Below are 12,100 nucleotides of genomic sequence, written 5' to 3' on the forward strand. Positions count from 1 at the left end.
GTCACATCCTTTTTTATTTTTTTAAATAATGAAGGCTGGATTGGTGCTCAACTTCTACTTGGAAGAACACTCACGGTGAGGCAGTGAGGGAAGCTGCAATAATGCTTATACAGAGCTATTGCCTGACGTGAGCTCTGGTGGGAGGTTTTTCTGCACTGCTGTCTCTTTCAGTCCTTACAGATGAAAATCTATAAAGAATTCAGTGTTCACTCGGTGCTTTTTTCCTTCTGCATCTGACCATGCTACTTGGGGGTAATTTATGTTGGAGATGTGAAACGAGCTATTTAATACTAATATGTAACTTGATGTAGTAAATATTAGTTGAAGAAGGACAGAGACTGTTGAAAAGCTCTCTGAATGCATCTCTGGAGGTCTGAGTCTGAACACACCTAAGGTCATGTTGTATTTAGCTTAATGTATTTCTGTGTGAGCTTTCAGCTTTCTGACATTTTAGAAGTTCTAAAAAATATAAAATTGAAGATCAGATTAGAAGAATGAAAATTTTTTTCTCCTGTAGTGGTGTTGTGAAACAGTTATTTTTGTCTCGCTGTCTCTGTCCTTAAAGAGTGATGGTCCATGAAGAAATGTACTGAACTACCTATATTTCTGCTCACGCAGATGTAACAAGAAGAAACTTCCCAGGCCTTTCACAAGGGAAGTATAGCAACAGCAAGGACATTAATTTTGTCAGAATCATTTGTGAAAATGAATGGGGTGAAAAAAAATCATCTTCACCAGTTACTGCAGTTCTGATTTGTCTAGAAAGCTTAGAAGAAATTCCCGGTCTCTAAATATTGTCTCCAATAGAAAAAAGACACTTGTGCCACCTCATGAAACAAGGGGAGCTTAGAGAAAGTACTGAAAATCCCATGAGCTATGTTTTGAAGTAGTGGGAAAGATTTTTGTCTTCTCTAAGGCCGTATCAACAGACATACAGTTGAAAGAATCTGCTAATAAAGTTACTGAGGGTGATACTTGTTTGTCATGACAATATTAAAGAATTTGAGAATTAATTAACAAGTTGCACTCATCTTAACCTGATGGTAATGAGGAAGGCCGTGATATGTCAGTACACCTGGAGCTCAGGCCTCTCAGAAAAAAACAAGAACATACTGTGGGTAATGAGTAAATTCAGAAGGCAATGGCTTAAAGAAATACTCAGTTGAAATAAATTCTTGATAGCTTTTGATAATAAGGTGTAATTGATATAGTATAAGCAGGGTAAGAGGACCCTTTGCTAACTGCTTTTGACAATCTGGTGGCTGGAAATGTTCTACTGAACCTCCAGTCAGGGAAGAGCTGTTTTTTGTTGTTGGCAGGCAGTCAAAATATGAAACCTTACTCTACATGGTGCTATTTTGCTTATGTCATTTCTAGGCCTCACAGTTGCCTTGCAGTTACCTCACATAAAGTAAAATATAGAAGTGTCTGATGCACTGCACGACTGTCTTCAGCCTCCTATACTGTCAGCTGAGAAATAAATGGTTAACTTCATTCCTAACCCAGACACCTTTTTGTGGTTCCAGCTGTAACACTAGAATATGTGCTGTCTAGCAATAAGGTCTAGGTGGTAAAAGTTGTCACCATATTTCCCTGCTGAAGTGCAAAAGCCAGAAAAAGAGTAAAGAAAAGGCCTTTTTTTATTACTTAATTGCTTAAAGATATTTTTAACCCTTGTTTTTTTCTTCTGATGTTGTCCTGGAGGTTGTAAAATAGGATTGAACTTTGAGAAATTAGATTTTTTTTTTAAAATATAAAAATTAATTTATTTCTGCTGATTTAAAATCAGTATTTAGATGTATTATACTGTGTATTAAAACTAGAGGTAATGACTGCTGTAACCAATTACTTATTTCACTTTCTTGTTTTCTGTGAACAGTATATGAGTTTTCTTTCTGAATGTATGCAGCAAATCATTCTTACATGTTATAGTATTAACTGCTAGGAAAAAAAGAGATAAAGTAAAAAATAAGTGCTATTTTTTATTTTCTTGAGTTGGGGCTTTGTAAGAGTCTTCCCACGCTTCAATGGTATGCTGGTGATAGAACCAAGTTATTTTTGTTGGCCCTTGCAATCAGCCCCCCGGAAAGGAAATCAGTTCCTGCAAAAGGAAAATTAACAAAACATAGATTTTCATATGCCATGGATATAAGTGACATCCCCTGAGCATGTTGTCTTCAGGCAGCAAGCACATGCCGTTCTAAATAGTAAGTCATAATTTGCATTAGCTTGTTAATGAAAAACTGAATGAACAGTTCATAAGTGTGTGGGGCTTCTTCTGGTTTTAGGAGGGGGTTAATATCTATGTTAATAAATTTTACTTTTTTTGCAAAGCAGCTGAATTTCTTCTAGTGCCTGTGCTGTTTCTAATTGCAGCTGTCTCAAGCCACCACTGATTTTGTGAGCAGGGTGCTGCCATCAAAGGGTGAAGACAGATCTCCAGCATGACTAATCACTCCAGAAGTTCACGTACCTCCTGAGCCCAAGTGGAGTTCTCAACACATTCTTGCTAGGTACTGTTTTTATCATAGTCCTACTCTGTTATTTTATTATAGTGTTTGGCTCTAGTTAAATTAGTAGAGCTTGAATCTTAACTACACGATTCTATGCTAGTCTGAGTAATGCCCAGATAGAAAAGGACATTTCAGGATTGAAAATTAATTATTCCTTATTTATTCTCTGCTGCTACAGAATCTGAGGCATATCTGTCCATTGTCTTCTGACTGCATTATTTAAGTTCTTTTTTTCCTACACTTTTGTCTCATGTTCACTTGTCTAATTCAGATTTCTGAGTATAAGGTTAATAGACTTTAACAGTCACATCTGTAAAGCTGTTCCATTTAGGAAAGCAAGGCTCTTTCCTTTAGCTCCTAGTGAAGGTTTTTTTAAACAAAGCAGACAGGGGAAATATAAACGTGTTCTTGTTCATCCTAAAATTAGAGGTGATTCTAAAGTGTGCCTGACGAGCAAAACAGAACCTTTCTTTAAGTTGTGTATGTTGCTTGCACTTCATGTATTAACGCTGTAACTTAAATAGTTTGGTTTAGGCCAAAAGGAAAAGTACTTTTAAACTCTGACTCATTGAGCAGAATCTTAACCTTGGTAATCAAACTAGTAGTTGCTTTCTTAAAGAGCAATTCCTTTGGCACTTTGTGCATATTAATTAGGTTGTCTGTCATTGAGTTACTCATCTTTTAAGGACTATCTCTCCCTATTGCTATCAACAAATGTAACTAGCAAGGTTTAGTGTAAAAAACCTTAAAACTTAAATAGCAAGCACAATCTGGATAACCTTACTTACTGCCCTGTTTTTCCCCAAAGTTATTGGTTCTGCCTTCTTTACTACCTATATTTTTTGTCGCAGAAAAATAGCTAGATTTTTCAGAGCAAATGCTAACAACCATTTTATCTATATAATCACATTTATGGCCTTGCGCTACAAATTTTCTCACTAATAGTAGTGAAAGTTACAGGGTGGTGCAGGTATATCATACATAGTGAGAGATTTAGGAACATGAGTTAAGACACTCTGTACTACTAGGGAATCTCTCACTGAGACAGAAACTCTTAACGATGGATGGCTCAGTAAAGAGAGTAAAGAGCCAGGAGGAAGAGAGGCCAGACCATTGGCAGATTACAGATTTTATGGCCTTGACATGAAGGCTTGAATTTCCTTTCACAGCTGTTGCAGAAAGATTGCAGTGTCCATCTAGGGTTTAGAGGAAGGTGAGAGGAGCTAGAACAAAACTGGCTCTTCCTCATTTGTTCAGCTGCAGGATTCATTCTTCAGAATATCAGCAGGTTGGAGAGCCCTGCATTATGCAAGAGTGTCAGAAAGCCATCAGACTGCCCATAGTTGGCAACTCTGTGAAGAGAACCTTGTTGGAAACTCCTGAGGAGCAACAGGCATGCCACACTAATGGCAGCTGCAAGTTGGTCACTGCTGGGAACTGCCTGCAACCAAATATAGGACAGCTTTCCACGTGGGAATGTTCTTATGAGCCATCAGCCTGTTTACATGCAGAACCTGCTGCCACTAGTGAAACTGCAAAAGTATCGTCTTTTCTTAGAATCATAGAATCATTTTGGTTGGAAAGGACCTTTAAGATCATCAAGTCCAACTATTAATGTAGCATTGCCAAGTCCACCACTAAACCATGTCCCTAAGCACCACATCTACGCGTCTTTTAAATACCTCCAGGGATGGTGACTCCACCACTTCCCTGGGCAGCCTGTTTCAGTGTTTGACAACCCTTTTGGTGAAGACATTTTTCCTGATATCCAATCTAAACCTCCCCAGGCACAACTTGAGGCTGTTTCCTCTCGTCCTATCATTTGTTGCTTGGGAGAAGAGACCAACATCCACCTCGCTACAACCTCCTGTTGGTAGGTTGTAGAGGTGGTTGTAGAGAGCAATAAGGTCTCCCCTCAGCCTCCTTTTCTCCAGACTAAACAAACCTGGTTCCCTCAGCTGCTCCTCATAAGACTTGTGCTCTAGACCCTTCACCAGCTTTGTTGCCCTTCTTTGGACTCGCTCCAACACCTCAATGTCTTTCTTGTAGTGAGGGGCCCAAAACTGAGCACAGTATTCGAGGTGCGGCCTCACCAGTGCTGAGTACAGGGGGACGATCACTTCCCTAGTCCTGCTGACCACACTATTTCTGATACAAGCCAGGATGCTGTTGGCCTTCTTGGCCACCTGGGCACACTGCTGGTTCATATTCAACCAGCTACTGACCAACACCTCCAGGTCCTTTTCCACCAGACAGCTTTCCAGCCACTCTTCCCCAAGCCTGTAGCATTGCATGGGGATGATGCTCAGCTGACTTTATTCCTGGGTTCTAAACCCTTCCAATAGCTAACTGCTCAGAAATGCCCTGGATTTGGTGTATGTCCGAGTAAGAACTAGATGTGAAGGAGAAAATTAGTGAAGAAATAGTGGCAAGAGAGACTCAACAAATCATCTAATCCATGAGCAGTTTTACCTGTGTACGTCTTGATTAGAGGTTTGAGTAATCTCCAGCAATGGAGGCCCCACAGCCTTCCCATGCAATCGTTTCTACTGCTTCACCACTCTTACCACTAGAAAGTGCTTTCCAATATCTAACTTTCATTTCCTTTTCCACAGTCTCCCAGTTACTAACCATTCATGAAGAAACTACTCTTCAATCATTTAAATCCCATAAGGCAGCTATAAAGTAGGAAGTTGATAGAGGTAGTAAATTCAAATGGTTTGCTTATTTTTTAACAGGTCCCTGTATCTGGTATTTAGATTTATATGTCAAATTCTCTTTTTCCTTTTGAAGGTAAAAATTGATGGTGATTAAAATGAGTCACGAACCTAGAAAACAGAGCATACAATGGTTTAAATTCTGTTGTATCTCTACTAAAATGTAGTGGGAGTTGCTGAATTTAAAAGCATAAAAATATGAGATCCTGTATTTTTTAATAAAATGGCAGTAAAATGGATTTGCCTTTGCAAAAAACATTCCAGGCTGTGTTAATCAATCTACATTTATAGAAAATCTTATTCTGTCTTTATCATAATAACTAAACAATTTTATATAAACAAATATCCACTTCTAAATTAATCTTTTTTTAGAAGAAATAGTTTGAAAGCACAGATTTAATCTGATAAATGATGCAACAATTAACTGCTTTGATTACTTGCATTTCCAGGTTAATAGCTGGATTCAATGCAAGTGACATTTTTCATTCGAAAGAGTTGCTTTTCCTCTCTACTGCTTTTTGGTGCTTACAAATGTGTCACAGGAAACAGCCTCCAAACAAAGGAAAACCACAATTTTTCATGTATGATAGTGTATCAAATGCAAAAATAAATGGTGCAGACAATGAAAGGAACCGATCTCTATAATAACATAATCTTAAAATAAGAACAGAAATCTGTAATGTTGCTCTGAGGTCTGTTTCAGCTGTCAGCTGAGAAATGGTAATGCATCCTTTCTTACAGGTTAACCAGAAGCATTGATGCAGAAGAATGAGCTTCTTTAGGCAAGTCAGACTTCTACTCTGGAAGAACTGGATCCTCCGGAAAAGACAGAAGGTAAAGTATTAGTCTTTGGATTTCAGCTTTGGACCGTGCACTCCACTGGATGAAGTAACTGGTACATTTATCAGCATATAAAAATCACTAATTCCTCAAATAATCAAATGTGATCTTTGTATGGGCCTGCTGTCTGGAATCTTGGCTGGTGCAGTTTGCCAAGCTGCTCTTTACAGACTGAACATAGCATACTTGTATTGGGGTTTTCTTGCCAAATAGTATCGTGTACCAGGAGAAGAGTTGTGGGTTGTAATATTTTTGTATTTTCACATAAAAAGATCTGCTGTTAGAAAACACTCTGGGCACCATTCAGCTCAGGGAGGTTTGATTCCTAATTTTAGATTTGCTCCTCAACACGTAGCTGCTCTTAGACGTGAATCCAGTTAGGGCCCTGAAGTTCACAGGGATTTTATCATTTTTAAAATGGCTGAATGACATAAGCAAGGTGAAAATCAGAAGTATTTTAAATCCTTTCAAATCCTCTTAAATCTTATGATATTTTGTTTTAGAGCAAATTTATCTATTACTTTCCACCTTATTTCATCATTGCCTTTGTTTTTTTTTCCTCCCTTCCTTTAAGCCAAATTTTCTTAGAGTCAAACAAAACCTCAAACTAGGGTCTTGGGCATCTGATGTACTGCAACTACTTCTGTCCAGCAAAGGAAGTCTGGTTTCCAGACAAAGAAGGTCCCTCTGAGGTCCTGTAGAGACAGACTACCTGTTTCAAACTAAAAATAATTTAAAAGTACGTTAGGGCATCAGTGAGGCTGTAACAGTCATGCAAACAATTTTACCATAATAACAGAGATCAATAAGGTCAAACTGAACCATGGGATGAGTTGAAATGCTTGCCTGTGCTGACCTGATTTTAGTCGTTAGGAATGACTCACACACTGAAACTTCCAGGATCAAAGGATTATCTGATTTCTTCATGAACAAATTGAATGTCCTTTCTCTCATAGCTTCCCAGCAGACTTTCTCCCACAGTCTACATTTCCATCAAGAGCTGATGCATATATCATTGCCAGCTCATGATTTAATACAGTATGAAAGTCACCAATCCATACTTGAGCTAAATTATGCCAAATATAAGGGCCCCTTTTTGAAGCTGAACTTCAGTTACTGATTGTCAAGGAGCTGTAGTAGTTTGGTTCTCAAGTTCAGGAAAAAAAAAAAAACAAACAGAAAATCCATGTCTTTCTGATCTTCAAATGTGCATACTGAGAGAACTAGAAGCCACTGTTCTTTAATTTTTAGCAAATGGATCTTTATGTAATTCTTCAGTATTTTCAGTGTATGAAATACTGTTTTATTTGGGCAAATCTGCTCAGATATGTGACCCAAAATGCCTGCTTAGGTTTCAGGAATTCTCTTTTTTTATTGTTTATTTTTTCCTACAGAATTTTCAAGAATGCTAACTTGGTGTTTCCTGGTGTTGCCAGAGATCCCCTTCTGTGTTGATCATTCCTAGCTTGTAAGCGCAGTGATTTAATCCAAAACAGAGAAATATTTTCTGTGCTCTGAAGAGTTAAAACATTTACAACAGAGTCAGTAAAAATAATTTCCTTTTCTAAGTATATAAACCTACCAGTTTGTTTGTCCACACAGAGAAACAAGGTAGCCAAAACAAAAATCCATAATGTCAAAAGTAGCTATAAAATGTGTTCTGGGAAAATCAGCCTGTTTTTTGTTAACCACCATGCAGTACCATAAATGGAGACATATCCAGTCTTCTCAAGTTCATAATTTAGTCTCATCTAATTCACAAGAGGAAAGACTTCATTACAGAGCTAACAGTTGATCCACAGCCAGTCTGGGCTTGTCACATTGATATGGTCCTGTCACTGTGTTTGCTCCATTACAACTCCATCTGGATATTACATTTTTCTGTGCATGTTGCTGGGATTTCTGGCTGTTTATCTTGTGGTTCTGCAGGCTTATGGGTTGCTCTCTGATCCTTCTAGAGATTTCTGAGACACCTGTATGTCCTCAGGAGAAAGATCACAGGAAAGAATCAGAGGGCTAATGGCACTTGGTCTGCCCTTATCGCACAACACGTTGTGTACCAGCTTGAAAGAAAGCTTCCCTTGTGCTTTAGCCTTCAATCCCTTCCAAACTAGTTAGCTCAGACAGAAAGGAATTACTGAATTCAAGTCTTAGGATTTTGTATTTCCTGGGAATGAAGTAAGAATTGACATCTGAGCAATAACCCAGATTAACTCTGCAGCAAAGATGACAACCAAGGAGTGTCCCCAGTTCTTACCTCTCTTGAGTTTATGCATGTGCAGTGCTTGTCCCAAACGTCTTGTCAAATGGATGGCAATGAGTGTTAATCAGACCTTGCGGACCCCTGCTGAGAAACGTCTGTAACACTGTATTCTGAGCTGTGCACAGCAGCTGTCCAGACGAGCTGTGTAATGGCAGGTTTCCTTCTCTAATACTTGTGTCATCTGCCCTTTGCTGCTGGTAAGATTTTTTCTGGCTTTAAAATATCAGGCATGCATAACCTCCTAGGTGAGCGGAGGTGTTGTTGCTCTATTTTAAAAAAAGAAAGCCTTAAGACAAAAAATGTGAAATAGGAAATGGTTGCCTGGTGTAAAGCTTTCTACCCTTTTGCTGCAAGCGTAAGCTGTGGTTAACTAAAGAATCACAGAATAACATAATGTTAGGGATTGGAAGGGACCTCGAAAGATCTAGTCCAATCTCCCTGCCAGAGCAGGATTACCTAGATCATGTCACACAGGTATTAGGCAAAGTTATAGTGGAAAAAACAGGGCAGCTCCAAAAACCTCTTCTTAATTATGCTGTGGAGTATCTTTTGCCCTGCATGGCACAGTCTGAAGAAAAAAAAAAACATTCACACGTGACCCATCTTGTCTCTGGCTCTGCTGATGTACACATTATTGTTACATATTTGGTGCCTGGCTGGGGAGGCGGGAGCAAAGGAAGGGAGGCAGGGAGGGCTTTCCTGTGCACGTGCTACAACCCCGGTTCTGGAGAGAGTTTGTCCTGGCTCTTGCAAGGAAGAGAAAAAAAGTGCCACGTGGCTGGAGGCAAAAATCCCATAGCTGGTGCTCAAAGCCCAAAGCCTGTTCCACAGGATCAAAGGGCTGTAGTTTCAAACCTCTGCCAAAACACACAGAGGCAGTAAAACAAACTGAAACACAGGAGTGGAGGAAATAGACTGAAAACCAGGCAGGATGTTGCTCTGTGGTAAAGCAATGCCCTTGATTTTCTGTCATGACTGGGAGCTGGTGACTGTTCGAAGTGTATGGAAAGATCTGGCCAATAAAGTGGCCTTTGATGGGGTCTTCTATGTTATTGAATAAGGTATTTGGTCTTAATGTATACATTTCCACCTGTATTAGAATCACAGAATCACAGAATGTTAGGGATTGGAAGGGACCTCGAAAGATCACCTAGTCCAATCCCCCTGCCGGAGCAGGATTGCCTAGACCATATCACACAGGAACGCGTCCAGGCGGGTTTTGAATGTCTCCAGAGAAGGAGACTCCACAACCTCTCTGGGCAGCCTGTGCCAGTGTTCGGTCACCCTCACCGTAAAGAAGTTTTTCCTCATATTTATGTGGAACCTCCTGTGTTCCAGCTTGCACCCATTGCCCCTTGTCCTGTCAAGGGATGTCACTGAGAAGAGCCTGGCTCCATCCTCATGTCACTTGCCCTTTACATATTTAAAAACATTAATGAGGTCACCCCTCAGTCTCCTCTTCTCTAAGCTAAAGAGACCCAGCTCCCTCAGCCTCTCCTCATAAGGGAGATGTTCCACTCCCTTAGAAAATTAATAGTGTTGAAATGAATGATGACAAAAAGAAGCAAAAGTAAAGATCAAAGAATGTAAGCTTATGCTAAAGTGTTTTACCTTTGGGTAAGCACAGTGCACTGACAGCCTGCTAATGAGCCCAACATTGCAAAAGTGTGGGTAAAAAAAAAACCCCACACTTTTTGTCTCTTGCATCTAATCCTTTTTTCCTGTATTGTTATAGACTCACCCTCTTTGTATAAAAAACGTTTAGACTTACATCTTGTCTATCTGGCAGTCTAGTACTACCTGCTGCCTCTTTTTACCTCAGTCAGGATGTTTAAACATTTCTTTAGAAGAAGTGGAGAAGCCATTGAGTTAATGGGGATACTTCATGGGGCTCTGATGAGATCCTTGCTGGTTTTGGGTGTCCTTTCCAAATGGTGAAACAGGCAAGGGATAGCCATGGGCACGTGCTGCACTGGGCATTGCTGCTGTGAGAAGGGGCCTCAGCCCTTTAGTCTCACTTAGTGACTCTATACATGGTTTATCTGTAAAATTTATTTTGAATTGATTTTTTCTTTTTTTTTTCCAGCTTCGTTTTCTGGTGGAGCTTGTATGGCCTCTGTCATTATTTCTTGCCCTTGTCTGGCTGAGGAAAGCTAATCCATTGTATCGCCAACATGAATGTAAGAACATTTAAGATGTTTCAATGCTCTGACTTGTGCTAGATAATGGCAAGAAGCTCTCAGGCAGAGATACTGGGATCTGTTTGCCGAGTATTATTCTTCAGTGGCAAAAGAGCAGACTTTGCTTCAAGTAGTTGAGTAATTTATAGCCATATATTGTAAGAATTACCAGTGAGGAGGGAAAAAAACCCAAACAAACAGCTCTAGTTTTCCTGTGAGATGCTTTGTGGTCAGACTTACATGAGGTCTCAAGATTCTATCAAGTTGTAGATGTCTGTAATTCTGTTACTGAGAAAGTACTACTTCACTACTTATTAAAAAAAAATTAGTTCAGAATTTATTTCAGTTGAAAATAGCCATATTGCTTATATCAGTGACTTTTTTTTTGCTTAGTAAAAGAGAAACCTATATGATTTCCATCGCGTTCCTTCTGTAGTGAGCCAACCCATCATGCTATTTAGATTCACACAGGCTGCATTAGAAAAGACACCTAATCATTTATATTTTGTGTTTCCATACTCTAGGTCATTTCCCAAATAAGGCAATGCCGTCTGCAGGAACACTGCCATGGTTACATGGCATCTTTTGTAACATGAACAACCCCTGTTTCCGCAGCCCAACCCATGGAGAGGGTCCAGGTGTTGTGTCCAACTACAACAATTCCATGTAAGCAGAGCTATATGTGTGAGACTGGGTTGCAGTAATACAGGCCTGCCAGGCTGATAGCCTGCTTTTAGCACCTGTTCAGCATTCATGGGCATGTAAAATCCGTCCTTTCTATTGCCTACTACTTAGTGAATGTCTCAGCACAAATCTGTTTGATATAAGAGTATGAAACCCCTAAGCTTTCTTTTCTCATCACTTGAGTTGTCCCTTCTGAATGAGAGCTCTGATAAAGTAGCAGCAAAGGAAAATCTGCACTGCTGTTTCTTATATAGCACCTGTTTTGGCTATATACTTGTGAGACTTTAATCAGCATAGTAACCTTCAGATACTAAGCTTATTAACAAAATAGGAGGATGGGAGATTTCCGGACTGTTAGTGAAACAGAGCTATGGGAGTGCTTCATTGCATTGTTTGTTATAGCTGAGTCATGAAAGACAGCATAGAGGACAAAGACTCTTAGAGTAAAAACCTGTTAGAATAGCTATAAAAAATGCTCCAAATCTCCCTTTGCAAATAGTCCACTTTGGAGCATCCAGTGATTAAAATTCATGAGCTAACAATGTCAAGGCCATTACAGCTCCAGTCATGTGAAAGTCCGTAGCTTGGAGTTAACTTAGCATTTGACCTTTTGTTCCTAGTGAACAGGATTTAAAATAGCTGGACTTTTTTTGTGGGGTACAGTCAATCACACAGTGAAGCTAGAGGGTTCTGTTTTCTATACATACTGGCTTTTCTAGGTTGCTTATTACAGAGCAAACAGTCCCTTTGTGAGTCAGAGTAAATTCAGTGCATTACAGAGGAAGCAAATACATTGTGTTTTCTGAAAGAACTTAGTCCTTCCTGTTTGCTGTTTCCTGTAAACTAAAATAAGTCATGAGGACTGAGATATACTATTCCACATACGGAAAAACATACCACCAT

At 39.5% G+C, this 12,100-nt stretch overlaps 1 protein-coding gene across 1 annotated transcript in view; it reads left to right on the forward strand.

Annotated features, from left to right (window-relative positions):
• The first annotated feature begins 5,998 nt into the window (after positions 1 to 5,998).
• ABCA4 (ATP binding cassette subfamily A member 4) overlaps positions 5,999 to 12,100 on the forward strand; it is a 75,368-nt gene continuing 69,266 nt past the window's right edge. The window contains exons 1-3 of the mRNA XM_068407057.1: positions 5,999 to 6,064; positions 10,420 to 10,513; positions 11,038 to 11,179. Of these exons, the coding sequence (XP_068263158.1) occupies positions 5,999 to 6,064; positions 10,420 to 10,513; positions 11,038 to 11,179 (302 nt within the window). The remainder of the gene's footprint in view (positions 6,065 to 10,419; positions 10,514 to 11,037; positions 11,180 to 12,100) is intronic.

Source organism: Nyctibius grandis, chromosome 8 (genome assembly GCF_013368605.1).
Source record: "Nyctibius grandis isolate bNycGra1 chromosome 8, bNycGra1.pri, whole genome shotgun sequence".
Classification (NCBI taxonomy): Eukaryota; Metazoa; Chordata; class Aves; order Nyctibiiformes; family Nyctibiidae; genus Nyctibius; species Nyctibius grandis.